Raw genomic sequence first — 20,209 nt, 5'->3', positions numbered from 1 at the left:
GTGCCATCTGCATGCTTTATTTCCCCTTCCTTTCTTTGGCGTTCACTTTTGGTTTCTGTACAGTGCGAGGGCTTTCAGCTCTCGAGCTCCTTCATCTCTCTTTGACTTGGCCTTTTCACCACAGAGCAGTTTGGAGCTCTTTTGACTTGCTGTTTATTTCTGTAAAGCGCCTGGGATTGCTGGCACATATATCAATGAAATTGGTAGGGTATGATATGGTAGAAACCACTGAAAATGTCGATTTCTGCTCCTTAACTTAAACCACACAAGCTGGAAAACTAGTAGGTACTTCTTTAATGTCATTTGCTGTTTGTTTTTTTTGCATGATTTAAAATTGTCTAGAAAAACCCACCCAAAATAATGACCGAAGCACATGATCACTTCAGCTTAATACATATTTAATAGCTCCTAGTGGTTGGTTGAGACAACAATTATGGTATACTGACTGGTACCAGATAAAATGGAAAGCCAATCAAATTTCTACTGCATATCCATTAACAAAAATTAGTTTTTAAAAGCAGGATGAAAACAGGACTAATAAGTTTTAAGTTGAGAGGCAGAAGACATTTTCATATGGGAAAGCAGAAATAGAATTTAAAAAAGGCAGAGAGGTTTTGAAGACAGAGAGGTCTAATGGAAATGTGTTGCGAGTTTACAGGGGCAGTAGATATTTATCCTGTTTATTTCAGTGACTCATTCCTTGTTGCTGGAGTTGTTTGTCAATGCCAGAAACATTCAGTGTGAAAGATTAACTCAGAGTTCAGCTTTTTTTTGTGCATGGCAGTAACATAGTCCAGCCTGTGTTCCTGTCAGCATGGGTCTAGCTACAGTACGGCAACTGTCTGTCAGCGATCCTGAGGCACTGCCTCCCCAACCCAAGCGCTATAGAAACACTAAAAGAAACGCAAAACCTTCAGTGGCAAACATTGCCACTAGACGTCTTTCTCAATATCTTCAAAGACTCAAAGGTTGAAGACATTGAGAAAGGCTTCCGGTCCAAATGTTTCTCATTGCATTGACTGTATTCTTTGAGTATTTCTGAATGTAGCAGTGTTAAATGCTTATAGATCGTAGTCTATAGACTGTGTAATGCCTACTGAATCAGCCCAGATGAGTGCCCTTTAGTTGTTATAATCAACAGACTTTCGAATCCCTGGCCTCAGGCCCATTTAACTGCTGTGGTAGAATAAAACATAGGTGCCTGCAGTAGCAGTGTTAGAGACATGAAACTACCGTCTTTGAGAAGAGCTGTCATTGAAAAAAATGTGCTCTAGTTTTATAGAATGTAACCTTGTCATCAGTTTCTTGAAGAACTGTTTTAACAAACTGTTACGTGTACAAAAGATCCACTAATTTCCTACTGACCTTACTAGCCGATGGATTTCTTGTTGTTCCACCTATTTAATGTGCATCTCAAACCTGCCAATGCAGCAGGTACTTAAAAACAGCAATTAAAGTTACATAGCAACTGCCCCGCGGACGTGATCAAATTGACTGCACTGAAGTTCAAACAGGACAGCGGCTCTTTGAATTCAAAACGTAATGAAACCATTCCTTCTTCCTATCGCTTCAAGGCAGGTATCAAGTGTGTGATTGCTTCACCCACCATGTAAAATCTGCCGGCACGCTCCCTCTTCATTATCTTCTCCTGATCGTTCAGCATTCTTTCCTTATGCTGGTGGAACTGTGCTCGCCCTTTGAAACGACTCCAAACATGGGTCAGCTGTCCAACCTCTCCCATGATGCAGTAGAAATGCCTGGTGACGTCACTGCTTCTACAAATACACAGTGCTGACAGGGATGTGCTGAATACTCTGGGTGGAGTAAGAGATCCTTAGTATAACCCCTGTGCTTAATCCCAGCTCCTTTAAAGAAATAAAACACAAATTCGATGTCTCTTATTGGCCGCCTTCTGATTACCGATGCTGTAAAAGACTACCAAAGGAAAGCTTATATTCTGTATGATCATCATTACAGTCACTCATCTGCACAGATTCACATCCATATCGACAATACCAATAAAAGTGACTCGAGCATCGCTACAGTGTTATTATTATTATTATTATTATTGAAGAAGTTATTGCCTGAAGCCTGTTTCTTCACCCGTCCTATTAAACTCTTGTGTTTGTGTAATTGAAGCATTTTAAAATGGAGGTCACTGTGCGTTAATCACTCCCGCTGGCAAATGGAAAAACATGAGCTCATGTTCATGTTCGTGTTAAAGCTGAATTGCATGTGATTAGGCATTTGTTTCTTAATAGGGCTTGCTTTTTTTTCTTGTGTTCACAGCACTGTGTAATACCTGCATTTAACTAACTGTTAGGAGCTGGGGTAGTGTATATGGATCCTTTACAGATGTGAATGCATATACAATACTAATAAATGGTTGTGGTTAATATATTATTAACAATCTACTATTCCTTTCTATTTAGTATTTACTATTATTTCTGTTTAGTAGTATATATGCACTACTACTGCTCCTACATCCTAAATATTCATGCAGCTTTAATCCAATCGAATCTATGCAGTACTGTGTACTGGAGGTTTAAGACAGATTGTATGAATCCCAGCAATCCATAACCACAGAAAGTGTGCCCTGCATTCTAATAAAAAACAAACAACAAAAACCCCACACACGACTCTGTGTGAAACTACTGTAGTGCCGTCGCATTCAGTACTCCTGTAAAGAAATGCAAATAAACTGAGGTCAGTGAACTGCAGCAAAGGCAGCTTCATTTCATTCCTGACGTCCTCATTGGCTTTGGAGCACAGTTTGTTTGAGGAGGTAATGGGTAGCAGTGCAGTAGACATGAGGCCAGCTTGTTCCTTGGTGAAATCATTCATCTCAGATACAGTTTGTAATCTGTCTGTTTTACTGTTAAACTCCCATCTATCTGTCTTCGTTGTGCTGATAATATCCGAAGGGAGGAAGCTTACACTGCACACTGCAGAATGTTACTCCTTTGCTTCCTGTGGTTGTCTATCATTTGAAGGCTATTGAAAGCTCTGGGGTTATGCATTGTGTGGAAGCTGATGTTATGGAAAAGGCAGGGAGAGTTACATCTGCCAAAAGCCATGCAGTTTTTATAAAAAAAAGCAGTTTCTGCAAGCTACAGAATGCGGCTGCAGATCCACTGTTTATCTAACTGTTAAACAGACCAGAACTGTGCACTGGACTGTGGCAATTAGAAAGGTTATTCCCTAGTAATTGCATAATATATTTTAATAAAGTCCACCCAGTAACGTCCCCCTGGGGATCATGTTTTGTTTCAGTACTTTTCACATTTCCAGTCTCTGGCAGTTCACCCAGAAAGGATTTCTTATCCTGTAATGTATAATGAGTCAATATTTTTCCTGATCTATGCTAAAGAAAGAATTAACTACAGTACCTGACCTGAATTGACTGCTGTCATTTGTTTTATTTTTATCAAGTCCGTTGGAGACAGCAGCATCCGGGACACACATTGTTTCTGATATCAGTGCGAGCCACTTCTGTCATGCTTTCCAATTGACTGGGTTCAGTCAAGGTGGCAGACGAGCGGAGCAGTGCCAGGAACATGGAGATTTTATTATGTGTGGCATGCAAAGTTCATTCTTAGCAGTACAATACAGAAAGTGAGAGAGAAAAGGAAGGGACATGGTTGTGGTGAGTGAGATATTTATCTCTATGAGGGACACAGTATTAATCACTGGCCCTTTGTGAATTATACGTCTGTTTCAGTACTACAGTACTGAGATGCACTCTGTTGAAGCACAGCTGCCGCACCATACTGCTAGCATATCCTCTGTGCTTTTAAATCCTGAAGTTTGCTCCTGTAGTTACAGGTGGTGGTGGTGTGCTTCAAGCAGTTTGATATTAAGTGGTGGAAACCATATGAAGTAATGCTCAGGTTGGTGTAAACCATGTATGTTCGTAAGGCGGAGTAAATAAACCAAGTGATTTCGAGTTGTAATAATGTAAAGCTATAAAACTAAACCAACGCCAAATAACTTGTAGCACTTTGTAATTCTAGCACTTTGCCTGATTTACATGAAGCATTACTGAACGCATGTAATGGCATTATTACATGTGGATAGCAGTTCAGAGTGCCTGCATACCTGAATACTCTCCTGCCTGAAGACCCTGTGGGGCTAGTCCTCGGTGCCCAGGTCTAAGTCTGAAGATTTAAATACACCAAATTAAATAACTTTCACTTTTAATGGGATTATAGGAGGCTGTGTGGTCCAGTGGTTAAAGAAACGGGCTTGTAACCAGGAGATCCCCGGTTCAAATCCCACCTCAGCCACTGACTCATTGTGTGACCCTTAGCAAGTCACTTAACCTCCTTGTTAACCTCCGTCTTTCGGGTGAGGCGTAATTGTAAGTGACTCTGCAGCTGATGCATAGTTCACACACCCTAGTCTCTGTAAGTCGCCTTGGATAAAGGCGTCTGCTAAATAAACAAATAATAATAATAATAATGCCTAGCACGGCAAGTCCCACCAAGTGCGTGCTCTCCTATGATTCTGCCCTTAGATCAGTAGGTTTAATTTATATTCAAACCAATCCAACAGGCTGTTCACATGTTCTAAGAGATGCACGAAGCAGCATATAAAACAGGGTGTGCACTAGAAGCTTGTGCACATGGTAACCGATTCTCTCAGATATTCTTTAACCAAAGTCTGAGTCACGTCGTCTGCTCCACAGCAGGAGATAGGCTGCTTAATTTATAATGAACCTTTTTTTTTGTTTTTTTAATAGTCCTTTATTATATCATTAGTGTTGTTCCCAAGGCAACCAGCTTCACTGTCCCCCTGTCCCGCATGACATTTCCATAACAACATACCAGTTGCTGTAGATCATACTTTTAAATCCTCTTGGATCCAGTCATTCCGTGTGTGTGAAGTACCTCTCTGAAAGATGCATATCATGTTATACTAGGTAAAGAGAGAAGAAAGTATCTTAGAGCATTGATGTCAACTCTGTCTGCTGTTCTGCATGCTGTAGATAGATACTGTGTCGACACCAAGGCTTTGTGATTCTGCCTTACATTACGTTAGGGCTTCTGAAGCATTTTCTGTGAACGCATACAGCATGCTTTGGTAATGATTATATTTCCCTTTCTCCAGAAGAAATTCCTAAGAGCATTGCAGTCTGCAAGGTAACAAACAGCATTGCAAAAAGACACACAGCATGATGTTTCAGCGCAACTGTCGCAGTATATATATGAAACCCTTTCTGAACGCATGTCATTTTTAAGAAGGGGGTTCTCATTGAACTCACAGTGCCCCACTGTTCTCTGCACTCTGCTTCCTCTGTTGGCGCTGCAGTTTGTTTAAATCCCCTTCTTGTCACTCTGAACATGCATGGCTTCCGCTGCTTCTGTGCCTGCAGCAGCAGGAGGTTATAAATGTCATCCCAAAATATTTGTTTTGTAGATGTGCTTACAAGGTAATGAACAAACTTATGAAAAGTGTAAAAATAAATAAATACTTATTTGAGCATTGCTTCTTTTAAATCCGCTCCCTTGGCACTTGCGAACATACATCTGCATAATAATGAATTGCTGGGATTTGGCCTCCTGAAACCCAGGAGAAAACAGACAGGTGTTCTGCCTGCAGACAACTGTACTGACTCACCGTCCCCAGCAATGCTAACTGCATTTTAACAGAAAAAATCAGATGTTACAATTTATTCAGTAGCTGCTGTAACTTCCAGATATTTTTTTTTTTTTTTTTGTGTTTTCTTAACTCCCAAGCTATCAGTTCACAGAAAATGTCAAAAGTTCAAATGATTAAATATTAATATCCAAGGATGTAATTTATTTATAATTTATAATAAATTATAAATAAATAAGGTAATTTATTTATAAGATGACTGTGGCATAGAGACGGTAGCAGGTGGTCGAAAGGTTGTATTCACAATTATCACAGGGCATATGAACATGAATATGAAACAGGAAATATAACCTGTCATATTTATGACCCAGCTCAAAACTGGTTTCCATTCGGGATACAGAGAGGATCAGGGAATACATTCCTCAAATCGCATAAGATTATTAGATATCAATGAGGCAATTGGAAAGTATTATTACAGAGAGCATTCACTGTGTACAAATATACTACATTAGAATGAAACAGTAACGCCTTCAGAGCCACGTTTTTCATGACCACACACTCTGAATGCTTTGTGTCTAACCACCTTCAGCAAGGTAGATTAAACCAGCTGGGAGCGTAAAAAACAAGCCTTCGAGGCGTTTTACGCGGTGATCTGATTCAAGCATTCAAAATTCTAAAACGTATTGACAATGTCGACCCAGAGGACTTTTTCGACCTGAAAAAAGAAACAAGGACCAGGGGTCACAAATGGAGATTAGATAAAGGGGCATTCATAACAGAAAATAGGAGGCACTTTTTTACACAGAGAATTGTGAGGGTCTGGAACCAACTCCCCAGTAATGTTGTTGAAGCTGACACCCTGGGATCCTTCAAGAAGCTGCTTGATGAGATTCTGGGATCAATAAGCTACTAACAACCAAACGAGCAAGATGGGCTGAATGGCCTCCTCTCATTTATAAACTTTCTTATGTTCTTATGTTTTCTAATTGAAGCAGTTTGCAGCTGTGAACCACTGTCTAGGAGAAGAGTTTGCAAGGAAACTGTCTGGGATTGTTTGGCATAACAAAAGATTCCCTGCCGAGTGAGTAAAGCAAATTGGACGTTAAAAGCACTAAACCTTTGTGTAGCTGTGATAGCATTTTATTAAAAGTAATTACGCAAACAGACTTCCTGAATGCGTTTTTTTTAAAAGCACTCTTTTTTTGCACAGAAAGCTGGCTGAGTGACTTCTGAACCACGATTCCTCAAGTGTGAAGCGATTCCACAGGTCTGTCAAAGCCTATTTGAGCATTGCTGTGCTTTTCAGTAACAATGGAGTGCATATACAGTACCAGCATGTGCTTGTATTTTAGTGAGAAATCCGGGGGAGACTTTTGGTCATGAGGACAGTAGAACTGGCTTCCATTGTTACCTAGTGAAGTGTGAGTGACTAATGTGCTGTAGACCAGCTTCACAATGGGCTTGAACCACGTGTACGCGCTGCACAGCTGAAGGTATTAAGTGCAAATGCAAGGGCTAAGAGGGGTTACACGTCTGCACTTCTATACACTTGCATGATGCCTTGTGTCAGTGACCTTTATAAAATACCACATGAGAGAATTGGACTCCTAATATAGTTTCTCCATCTCCTCAGCTCTTTTTCTAAAATATTCCCTCATATGACACGTGCTGATCTTGTGTGTTACTGTACCGCACCCCCTACTACACAAGCGCATGCACCGGTTTGCATGAGCATAGGGCACGGTTTAGTGACGCTGCACTGCCGTTATTTCACTTTTACCACAGCCTTAACCATAGTGTCTGAGCTGCCAAATACCTACAAGCCACTTCATTTACCTCTTGGGAAATGTGTTTGTAGAGGAGAGTGGGTCACACAATTAGCTACGGACCATTGAGCACAAACGAAGATTTCTGCCGTGAAGGTAAAAGTCATACAGGTTATTATTTGAAGTGACAAAGGGAGGAACCTGTTACTTTCATTGCACAGCAGAGCTGTAGTGGCTTCTGTAAAACACATTGCTGTATCTCTTCCTGATGCTCGCCCTGTCTCCCAAGCAGTGTCATCTGCTGTACACAGCCATGGACAGAAATGGAGACAAATGGCACGGTCGTGGACCCGGGGATTGGATTAGCTGAACATTTTACCAGCGCAGGCATCGATCACAGAGTGGAAAATTAAGTTGCGGTAGAAAAATGAAAAGGAAATAAAGAACCGTATCCCCCTCTAGTACTTTTATATTTGTACTAATGCATTATTAAAGTCTGATAAATTCCCTATTCTTCTGTTAAGCAGTAATAGCAGATCACGTGTCCCATGTGTCATACTTAGTGGCTATCGGTATGAATTCTGTACTGTACACAGTGTGAAATGGTAAAACTGTGCCCTAACAATGGTCTGACTGCAGCTAGACCACTGGAGTGAGTTTGAACAACAGCACCATCATGTTTCATCCATGGTGTTTTCTTGGAGATGCCTGCATATGCCAAACTGAAGCATCAAATAAAAGCAAAGAGAATCTTCAGCTGAACAAAAGTAGACCCATATCTGGAATCATTAGCCCCGCTTTTGGAATCGATAGCCCCTTTTTTTTGGAAAGTAGGTTGTTTTTTGAATGAATGGTAATTTTTGATAATTAGCCCAGCTGCCAGCGCTAATGAAATGCATTGTAAAGCCTGATCTGAAGAAGGAAAGCTGCAGTGCCATTTTCTCCGGCGTCTCTCTTGCTGCTGAGCTGTCCAGTCGTGCTGTCAGAGAGGGCAGCGCAGTGCCAGTCTGAGAGCTCACTACCTTGTCTGGGATCAGCAGACATTAAAGAGGACACCCTGCCAGGTTCGGGTGTTAGCAGCGGGGGACCTTCGTTCCCGATATGTCGTCTGTCTCGCTGCTTCTTTTTTTTTTAATGTCAGGCTTGGATGATACAGCACTGTAGGCTAGAGGCAGACTAAAATAAACGTGAACTTTTAAAAAAGTTGTTGTAATTGTAGATTGAAATCTTTAAGGCGTCATTTCCAGTTGGTCGGTAGTGTAGTGACGTATTTTCTTTTTGCTTAATATAACAAACGTGATGCATAACTATTACACTCTCAGTAGTCTACTCTCTAGTGGGAACATGTATTTTAGTATTTCCTTTTATATATAAAATGTAAAATCCTTCTTTCCTTCAAGCTGTGGAGTACAAGGTGCTGAGCAGAAAGATAACAGAATCTTTCAAGTCACTGTTATATTTGCATGATGTTGTTCAAATATAGGGTCCTATTACCTATCCTGTGCACTGCGCTGAATACTGGAGATTACTGCTTGACATGTGGGAGTGGTTAAACCAGCAGAGGATCCTGTGTGTGAGCATGCATGTGTGTGTGGGTGTGGGGTTCATTATTGACGTGGGAGTGGGGTTCATTATTGACGTGGGAGTGGGGTTCATTATTGAATCACATTCGATGCAGTTATGCAGTCAGCCCTTTTCATAGGCTGGAGTTTGATTTGGACCCTGCGTCATCAAAGCCGACTTTCTAGCCAAATAATGACTGATTATCTATTTATTAATTGTTATGTATCAGCCTACAGTTCAGTATGGATTAAGAACATAAGAACATAAGAAAGTTTACAAACGAGAGGAGGCCATTCTAGCCTGTCTGCATACGACATGCCTTTTAAACCCTGGATAATTCTGGTCGCTCTTCTTTGCATTCTTTCTGGGGCAGCAATATCCTTTTTGTAGCGAGGTGACCAGAACTGAACACAGTATTCTAGATGAGATCTTACGAATGCATTGTAAAGTTTTAACATTACTTACCTCTCTCTCTCTCTCTCTCTCTCTCTCTCTAGTTTGCTGTTTTGTGGTCCACAAGCGGTGTCATGAGTTTGTCACGTTCTCATGCCCTGGTGCAGACAAGGGGCCCGATACTGACGTGAGTACTCCCTCTCCAAGCGATTTCTTTCAGTACAGTAGAACAGATCAACCACTACAGCTTGAGCAGGATAGACATGAGTGTGCAAGTCCCAGTAAATTATGGCTCTGGCCAGTGGATGAGGCCATTAACCCTAGCCCACCAGCGGGCGACATACAAGGGTATAGATGCAGGAAGGTTTCACATGAAATAGAGATGGATAGAAGCAGGCAGCTCAGTTATGTTATGTAAGTCACTACAGATGTCATTATACAGATTTTTTTTTTTTTTTCTTTGAACTTGCTTTGAGCTTGTAGAGATTCATAAGTGCATCCTTAGGAGAAATTGATTGTAATGCAATAACGGCAACCTAGAACACACAGAGTGATTGCAGTGAGGGAAATGTAAAAATAAAAAAAGCAATTAAAATGAATTCTGAAGCTTCTTACTGTGGACAGCGCGGCGTGCGCTAAGACAATGAGAACAGAGAGATTTTCTCTTTCATTAGGTATTAGAATGACCGCGCAGATCCAGGCTATTGAATTTCATTTCAAATCCCTTCGCTCAGGTCTTCTTAAATCTCTTTGTTGCAACCTTGAGTGAGTGTGTCCTTGTACGCTATTCTAGCAAGGGGGGGAAAAAGAAAGTGTGTTCTATTTTAGTTTAGTATTAGGATTAGTCATGTTATCAGATACCTAGAGAATCGTCTTGTGCTGTCAGCTGTGGGGGCGGGGCAGGTCACAGTCACTTTATCAGCTCCTCTTGAACTGGGGCGGCTTCTATTGTCTATATGGCCCTCTCTATCCATGGTGGGAAGGCTGTGGCTACAATCACATTCCCCCCATTTAAGGTGTTACTATTTACCATTGATTCTAATGGGGCTTTTTGGAGTTTCAGTGTTTCCAGTCAAATACAAAGTTTGCATACAATTAGTATAAAAAAAAAAAAAAACCTCTTGCAGGTCTTTTTTTTAATTTTATGCTATAGACCGTTAGCTATAAATATGCAAATGAGATAAGATTTGTATTTGTAATTTTTTTTTTTTTTCTTGAACGCCCTAGTTGTTTCTCTTACTAGTACAGATAAAAAGTAGCAGGTACAACCCCTACTTGTAAAAAAAAGAAAAAGGTGTTTTGTGTGGGTCTGGTAAGTAACTGTCTCATCCTGTCTTTGTCATTGAACTAGTGCAGCAGGACAGCTAGATGTATTTACCACATTCACCAGAAGTGTATACTGGTACCTGTACACATTTGAGAGCGATAGCTGTTAGGTGCGCAGTGTTTTATTTCTTGTCATAGTCTTGGTAATAGCATCTGATTTTCTGCAGCCTGTTTTTGTCAATAGCAGTATTGAAGAGGAATGATCTGCCACTCTCGCAATGATTTTCAATACGTTCTGGTCTCGGCACTGCTCGGAGAAATGAATTGATCATTTCATTACTCTGCCTGATGGCTTGTTCGGATTCTCGGCTTCAAACTGAATCAGCGATGATGGAATCATTTTAAAGAAAAAAATGAGTTTTTTTGAGAGCTCAGTTTCTGATGACTCAGAGTTTTTGATGACTCAGAGTTTTTGATAGTTGTTTTTGATAGTTGTTTTTGATAGGTCACAGTTTGAGTTGTTTTAGATTGCTCAGTTTTTGGTTGCTCACAGTTTTCAACAGTGCTCAGTTTTGTGGTCTAGAATTGCATTCATTCTGATTGCACTTGTGCTGAATGGAATAATGACTCTTGAGTACGCCATCAGCAGACATTCTCACTTTGTAAGAGACTGGAACAGTGCTGGGCTGGCAGAACTTTACAGAGCGCACCTTTTAAAGGTTAGAAGTTCTCATTGAAGAGCTGTTCTATTGAAAAGCCTGCCATGCAGCAATCTTAACTGCTTGTTTGCTCTCGCAAACCCAAGAAATAGACCGTTTGCTCTCCACCTGACCATTTTAAAGAGTGAAATGCGATTGTGAGTGTGCATTGATATTCACATAGCATGAGGCTGTTCATGAACCTACAGTAGATTTATTTATTACAGATGCAGCAGTTGTTATTTTCAGTGTGCTTTGCCCAAAGGAATACTTATTTAGCATAGTGCACAAAAAAAATAATAGTCCTGTTAAGAAAAATGTGCTGTTTTGTGAAAGTAGACTTGTTTGCTTTAAAAAAAAAAAAAAGTAATTTGCTTACCAGTGTGAAAATGTCAGAATATCTATCAACATGTTTTAATTTTTATTTCCAGAGTACAGGGCTTCTATGAGCAATGAAAGTAATGAAAGGCTGTCTTCATTGAAAATCAGTAAACAGCTGTTAGGTGATGATACCTAATGTATCACAGAGAAATAGAAGGTTTGATCATTTCAAATGATTAGTCCGTATTGTGCAGTATATTATAATGCATGCATTGCCTCCTGATTTTCAGTTTGCAAGGCCAGGCAGTTTGTTCAGGGCGCTGCATTGATCTCAGGATACTGGATAATGATAGATTTGTTCCTCCTGTAATCATCTCTGCCATCCGTTTCCATCTGTCTGAGACTAGCAAAGATCCAAGCAAAAAACAGCAACAACACTGGGGTCCATCAATCTGAGACGTCCCAGGGAAGCGCCTGGTTCCGCCAGGGTGTGCACAGGAGCACCCTGAACATGTGACTGCACTCCCATTTCATTTCATGGAAGTGATTGTTGGGCAATGCAGTCCTCAGTTGCAGATGATCACAGACAGCACTTGATGCAAGCTCCAAACCGAGTTCTCCTAAACCCATAAGGTTTGTGCAGTCACTGATTTAACCCTGTAATGCCCTTTTTCTTTTTACGGAACCCAAGCTGCTGAACCCTGGACGGCAAGATCCAAGCTTGGGAAGTTGCTGATTAGGTGCCTGTCCAGTAGGGGGCTGCTGAAGCGTGATGAGGTATCCCTAGTCCCTGTTTGCAGGACCTCCTTTCTCGAAGAAGAAGAAGAAGAAGAAGAAGAAGAAGAAGAAGAAGAAGAAGAATTATTTACTTTTTTATATATTGAAATGTACCGTGGGTTCATTGAAATCCAACAGCACAATAAATTGGGGCACATTGCTAAGCAGATGCAGAGCTTGTTCCCCCCCATAACTTATATGGCTGAGTACCTATAATATATACAGTAAGACACCATGTATTCAGGTGAATTGATATACATCATGCCTTTATGATTATGTGTATAAGGCTCAAGCTCTCAGCAGCAGCCCATACATTAGGCGATTGAGTCACATCACTTCCTATTAAAGGATGTGTGATCAGATTTCTCAATCCCAGGTACTGTACTTTATATAGCGAAAGATTTAATCTTCAGTAAGCAAATCAGACAAAAAAAATGCATCACTGGAATAATATTCCAGAAACTGTTTAACGTTACAAAGTGTTGAGTGATGCACTGAGAAGTATATTGGATTCCAAGGTAAAACTCAAAGAAACGAAGGGATTCGGTGCATGACGAGACGCTACTGGTACTTGATTAGAATTGACATGCATCACTGAGCAACCTCTGAATAAGCTCCACGTGATGAGAAACAGCTCCACGTGATGAGAAACAGCTCCACGGGGTGAGAAACAGCTCCACGTGATGAGAAACAGCTCCACGGGGTGAGAAACAGCTCCACGTGATGAGAAACAGCTCCACGGGGTGAGAAACAGCTCCACAGGGTGAGAAACAGCTCCACGGAATTCTAAAAAGGTTCAAACTTTAACAGGCAGACAAACAGCAGTGCATCACTGTGTAATGTGTTTCAGATACACAGGGCTGTGTAAACTGCAGCGTGTCAGAAGTGATGAGAGGCTTGAGGTCTAGCTACACTAGGTGTGAGTAATGCTCTTGCTTGTCTGCTAGTTAACAGGTTCTCAAGCATTCTGACAGCACATATGCCGATTGTAACTACTGTCTATTGCACCAGCTTGTCTTCGACATTGATCTTCATTTATTGGGATGAAGCAGCATTCAGGTCTGATAACGGCTCCACACCATTCTATGTATAAATTGGAACTTACGAATCTGTCTGACATATGTGAATTTGTACTCCCTCTTCCCTCCAGCACACACATTTTAGGGGAAACTTGCTGTCTGTTTCATTGAGTCACTAGAAGTCATTATGACTTCTGGATTTGTAGGATGCTAGGAGATGACTTGCGGGAAGCTAGCAGCACTTGCAGATAGTGACAGCAGGTGTCATTGAAAAGGGTAACTGTTAAATACCTGCTGTCTTGATGCTCAATACAGAATACTAATGAGAAGCCAGCACAGTGTTTCCCAGGCCTTGCTTTGCATTAGCATTTGTCTTGGTCTGATCTGAGGGATTTGTCCCTCTTAAATAGATAAGCTAAGGCAGAAAGGTATTTACAACTGTCTGTGAAAGTCTGGGGAAGAACCAAGCCCGAAGTAATTCTATCCTGGTTTAAACAAAGAGGGCTCGGGCAGAGGATTGCCGGTCAGGGGATCAGTAACCGCTGTATAGCTCCTTGGTGCATTGTGTAGGTACAGTAAATTAATAAATAGTCATAGGGAAAAAGAAAAAATATTATAACACAATACTCTGTGCTGGGAATGAGATGTATAGAAGCTTTAATACTGTAGAAGTTCAGGTTTCTTCTGCTTGCAGTTATTGAATTTGCCAAGTCTGAGAGAGCAGCCAACCCTGCTCTTATTATTCCAGTCCTCAAACCAGAACCTAGACATGCAGTTTAAATCTGCTTTGCTTTCCAATACATGTAAGAGCCAGTGCTCACAGAAGCCAAGCCCTCAGTAATTATTCCTGTATTTTTTCAGAATTCGTTGGAACTGTATCTTGTACTGGGAGGCTCCTGTTCTAATATCTTAGAGGGTAGGCTGCTAAACTGTCTCCAGATTTTCATTTCCTTCGGCCGGCAATTGCATTGCAATAGCCTGCTTTGTTGCACAGTACAGTGGACCCTGCTGGAATTGAACAGCAGCTAGTCCAGGACCTGTATGCATTGTACTGTACTGTACCGACACGCGTTGCTGCTGCTGATCTGTGCAAACCTGACACGCTTTGTGTTTGTTTTATTGATTGTTTTGGAATTGTAACGCCATAGTGAAGCAATCCGAATTCCCACACTTTTTAGCAAGCTTCATTTGACATGCCTACACTGGATTGTTTAGAGACAGCATCAGCATGCACGCCAAAGGAAATCTCAGGACGGTTCCTTCACTGCACCTGACAAAGCAACCCCCTCTAGGTGTGCCTCAGGATTCTCAATTACTGCACTGTAAAGGAAGCCCCGTTTTCAGCACAGGAAGTGTGCAGATGGGTTACGTTTTCGTTTGCATGATTTGAAATATAAGTGTGTCCCCGTTGGTTATCATGAGCAGCCCTCTATATCGTTGACTAAACTGAAAGCCATGGTGTTTTCTTTCCCAGGGCTTGTTGTAGCACCTTGTGTCCCTCCGGCTTCACGTCTCACAGCTCATTAGCAGCTGACACAGACAGGCTTCCCTCTCAGCCTATTCTCACTGTTCTGTCCTGAGAAACCGCTCAGCACAGCCCTGTTGCTAATTGTGCTGCTTCAGCTTCCCCTTGAGGGGGTTCCTTCATTGGTTTGACAGGGTTTGTTTGTTTAATAAACCACTAATGATGTCCTCCTCGGTGCTCTGCTAGAGTGTTTGTTGTTTGTAAAGCTGCTGTGAGAGGGAGCAGCGACTCACATGTGACTCCAGAGTCTGCACAGTGACTGAGGAGTTACACTGCAGTTGTACAGCAGGTGATGGAACTGTGTACAGTAGTGACAGGCAGCAGCACTGCCTAGTCAGGTTCATCTTGGTGAATGGAGTAAATCTAGAGTTATAGACACAGAGTTTCCCCCGGATTGCCAGGATTCTGGTTAGCTTTAAACAGTGTCGTACAGACTGTTTAAGAATTTTCACAGTGGCTTGAAGACATACTTTGTAAGTTACATTTTCTTAATGCTTCCTTTCTTACCGGTTTAATGTCCTGTTTATGTATGTCATCGTCTATCCCCCTCTGATTATTGCTAGCTAACCTTACTTACTATTCTATCAGAAATGGTTTTGTAAAATACTACTCTAGGCTGATGGTGGGGACGTGAGGTGGGGAAGCTTATTAGCGTTGGTCTGTGCATGGAAGTCCATAGACGAGACGGTGATATGCTTCTCCACGTGATTTCGACGCCTCGGGCAGTCTTTTCAGAAGCCGTTTTGGTTTGAACAGTTGTTAAGCCTGGTAGATAAACACAGAACATGCATACTGTAACAGGATAATAAAACAACAAATAAATAAAATTTTAGGAAAAAATAACATTCATTTCATAGCAAGCTGATACTGATGGAGGTGCTTTGTGGTCTGGTTTGTTTCATGCACTGCAGTTAAAATCACTGATGAGGAAACTTTGATTGTGGAGAACCTGCTGAAATCCCACATGCAGGCATTGCGAGGGAGCTGGGGATAGCCGACAGCAGCGAGTGTGCTTCTGTTATTGAACAAAATCAATACTTAGGATCTGATTGTCTGGAAATGCAGCAGCTTGTCAAGCCTCACTGAGAGGCTACAAGCCAGTTTTCTTTAGCAATTAAGTTACAACTCAGAAGACATTAATCCTTTGATTTGCGGTGTTGTTTGATATGTGTCCCTAGAGCTTTTAAAAGATCAGATGTGATCTTAATGAGCAAAACAAAAACAGCAGTCGTCCGTTTTAATTTGTGTAGCTTTGTCGTTTTATGTGATTTTCAATATGGCTAATTGGGTTGAATGATTGAAGGCGAGGATAGTAATAATAATAGTAATCTATATAAAAATGTGATTGATTGTCTAAAAACACAAACAGGACAACAAGAAAGAGGACATTTTACTATGAGTTCAGTAAGACACACCTGAGCTTGTTAGAGATACACTGTGGATAATCGAGCCCGTATTAAAACCTGGAATAGGTGAAACTGCAGTGCAATAGGAGTCTTATTTCTATCCTTGAAGGAAATACTTTGATGTATTAGCAATCTGAAGACTAAGTAAACACTGTGTTTTACTTGGCGTATAGTGCCACCTGGTGACAAAACATTATACTTATGCAACATGTTTAAGAGAATGGTTCTCTTGAATGGGGGAAGACAACGTCCCTGCAGATGTCTACTGACATAGTAATAGTAGATTGCAATATTATCTACACTAGGGGTAGGCAACTCCAGTCCTGGTGTGCTAGTCCAGTCCATGTTTAATAGGTACTATTGATTAGTTTAGAACTTTAGGACCTGGCCAGAGGTTGGATATATAATTAAAGCCTTGGCTGGAACAAAGACCTGGTCTGCAGTCTGCTGTGCACACTAGCTGTGTTAATGAACGCTGCATGAGTCCCAGCCCACAGTGAACCAATTAAGGATGCGATTTTATCTCTTTCCTAGCGCTTTTTCTTCCTCCTGCTTGATAACATGAAAGATATTTATAAATGCTTGTTCTTTGTAGTTATTAATCAGATTAAATTCAGGAGGGCATGTGGGACACCTTTTATAAAAATGTGAGTAGGCTGCTTATCAAATGAAGGGTCCCACCTGGGTCCTCATGTATTAGAAGCCGTGGCGATGGATGAATTAGTAATTACTGATTGAATCACACTGGGACAGAGGGGGCAGAAATGACTGGCACAGCACACACTGTAAAAATCAGTGTTTCCATGGAGACCTTTGTAATTGCCTACCTTCCTTTTTCCCTGTTTGCTGGGGAAAGGGTGGGGGGGGGGGTTCATCTTGATCCACGGGGAGTTCTTGTCTGAATCATTGATGATGTCGGTCTGTTCGTACCATAGAAAATGCCACTTTTGAAACCCTTAAAGCAGCTTCCTCTGGTGCACTGGGAGGCTTGACCTGTTTATTTCTTAAATTGTTCACATGCTCTTATGGCATTTTCCATTTTCTACACTCAACTGACCGATGTGTGCTGATACCCCCTCCCAAGTGACTGATTTGTGTCCTGTGCGTGTTAATGCTTTGCATCTGCTTACATGCAGAGCTGCGGCGCCACCTACTGAGTGATATGAATTGTGTAATTAGTAGAACCTCGCACTAACCCCTGCCCCTGTAAAGATTCTGTTTTGGCAGCTGTTACGAGCTGTTTGGCTTCAGTTTGGAGTGCGGTTTCAGGCACCGTTTATCTCTTCTTTGAAAGTTTCTTCACTTCAAGCAATCTGTTATTCAACAAGATATTGGAGTTGGCTGCGACACATTGCACGCTGGTACAAACATTGTGCGTAGAAACAGCAATGTAGTGTTCAATAATGTAGTGCTATTTATTTTCATTTAGGGTTTGGTAATCTCCAGTGTCATTCATATTTTACAGATCTCGCAGAAACGTGCAGAGAAACATTGGTTTATTGCAACGTGAGTCTTCATAGACAAGGGCGGGGATTACAGCCTTGCGAGAGCGCGGGGAGAGCTGTGGGGTTGACTTGACAAGGATTTCTCAAGGGTTTCTCAAACTATGAAATAGTTTCAGACTGCGCAAGCTGAATTTAAAGTAGTTTCTGCTACATTAACTGATTAACAAAGCCTTTAGCTGGAGTAAAGCTCCCAAAGAACGTAATTAGTACCAATATAGATTTCTCACTACTCTCCAATCTAAATGATTTGTTTACCATTTGGACCAATTATAATAATGTGCATATCTCATACAGCATGAGCACAGGCATTTTCATTCTAGTGTACTGCAGCATACTGCACTGAAGGACAGGGTGTCCCATAAGTGAAGGTTGAGTTGTCTCTCTGGTGTGAAATGTTGCTAAGCCAAGGCGGAAAACATATTCAGATAATTTGGATATGTGGTGCAGATAGTCCAGGTGGTGTGGCCGTCCAATTTTAAGAGAGAAAATGTGTGGCAAAATCTGTGATATTGCCTGTTATGCTGAATTGATGTGACACCCTGTGGAATGCTTACAGGGCCTGCTGATGAAGGCTCTACCATCTGGTAGATCTTCTCATGCAGAACCAAAAAGGACTCCAGGGCAGGAGATGATGAGGCAGATGAAACGTACAGTAGTGAAGTATGGTGACTAACTGCCCCTAAGTCCCTGCATTTGACACCAGTCTCGCAAATTCCTAAGGCTCCTGTGTTTACCAGCAGTCCATTTGGAAGGCCAAATAGCCGTGTGTCCTTAGCTGTGACCTACGGCTGGATCGATATTCAGCGCAGTAAGCCCTGAGTGCACACAGGCAGTCTGGTCCAGCTGTGCTGTTGAATATACTGCAGTCAGCAGCACGTCATCCCAGAGCCGCTGTGCAGTAGCAGCCTGCTGCTTCACATTGAGGAGGCACCTGCATGGGACAGGGAGATCTTTGCATATTTATTGGCTGGAAACGTTGTTCCGTTCTGGTACTGTGTTCAATGTGCATCAAGCTTCAGTAATACGTGATCCTCATTTCCAGTTCCTACATTACATGTTATGCATTTATTTTTGTAATTAAAAATAAGCTTTCAGCAGCTATTCAAAAGGAACATTAAAGGCGCCTGCTGATTTGGCTGATGAATCCCATTATGTCAAAGGCTGCTGTTTCTGTATTTGGCGGTGGAGAACCACAAGGATACCCAAGGTCTACAAAGAGACATTGCATTGCTTAATTATAAGTCACAGTATAGAAAATGATCGTCCTCAGCTTCACTGTTACCATGGTGAGATCATCCTCTAGCTCAAGGGATTTAATCTCCCATTTGTCTCCCGGTGCAGAATTATAACCCTATTAACCAAAAGCGATGCATTACGGAAATGGCCTTCAGTGTTTACGTGAAGCTTTTAACAGGAGCCCATTGGGCACAGCTGGTCTCAGCAAATTCTGCTACATACAGTAGGGACCTCTTCATTTATAATTAACTGGGTCATAAATGCAGAGACAAACAGTATACCTCAGAAACTGTGGAGCTGGATAAACTGCAGCTTCCTCTGTCTGGGTCTCTTTCCTGACGGTAACAGCTTGGGCCGTGACGCTAGCCTGTCACAACAACATAGGAGAAACAGAACACAGAACCCCTTGGAATGATTGAGCAATAGAACACAGAACACCTCAGAATGATTGAGCAATAGAACACAGAACCCCTCAGAATGATTGAGCAATAGAACACAGAACCCCTCAGAATGATTGAGCAATAGAACACAGAGCCACTCAGAATTATTGCAAAACACCATCAAAATACATGGCAAAGGTGAACAAATAAACCCATGACATCTAACGCTACTTGCACTTTATCCATCAGTATGGCTTAGTGAAGTTTTGCTTAGTTACTGCATTGAAAACCAGGTCTGCAGTGTTATATTTACTGTAAAGCGTGTGACCTGTGGATGTACTGTACCCACCCAATCATGTAATTATTGACTACAGTACTATTATGCAAATCAAAGAAACAAATACAAGCTTCCTTTTCTTTCACAGATTGTATTGTCTTTAGAAGAACAACAAGCTTTATCTTGACAGAGACATCCAGGAATGCTTCATGGGTATTGGCGGGGGGGTGGCAGACAAGCTTGCCATCAATGTAAGGCATTGTTTGCACCAAGCGACAGAGCCAGTTCAAACGTACCCTGCCACTTATAGCATAAGCAAGATTGCAGTTCAGTATAATGTCTCTTTATCTGTATTTGCATTTCAGCTAAATACCCACCACATTTCAGTTTAGTCATCTGCCACCCACAGTGAACTTCAGCACGGCGATGAATCTGCAAATAACAATGAGAAAAACAATAATGACATTTAATTCAGACCA

At 41.5% G+C, this 20,209-nt stretch overlaps 1 protein-coding gene across 5 annotated transcripts in view; it reads left to right on the top strand.

Moving 5' to 3' along the window:
* LOC117423489 (protein kinase C alpha type) overlaps nucleotides 1-20,209 on the top strand; it is a 96,170-nt gene that overhangs the window by 26,485 nt on the left and 49,476 nt on the right. For all 5 annotated transcript variants that reach the window (XM_058989708.1, XM_058989706.1, XM_058989705.1 and 2 more), the window contains exon 3: nucleotides 9,425-9,507. In XM_058989708.1, the coding sequence (XP_058845691.1) occupies nucleotides 9,425-9,507 (83 nt within the window). The remainder of the gene's footprint in view (nucleotides 1-9,424; nucleotides 9,508-20,209) is intronic.

Source organism: Acipenser ruthenus, chromosome 17 (assembly GCF_902713425.1).
Source record: "Acipenser ruthenus chromosome 17, fAciRut3.2 maternal haplotype, whole genome shotgun sequence".
Classification (NCBI taxonomy): Eukaryota; Metazoa; Chordata; class Actinopteri; order Acipenseriformes; family Acipenseridae; genus Acipenser; species Acipenser ruthenus.
Note: the sequence above shows the minus strand (reverse complement) of the source record. Positions and strands in the feature narration are given on the sequence as shown.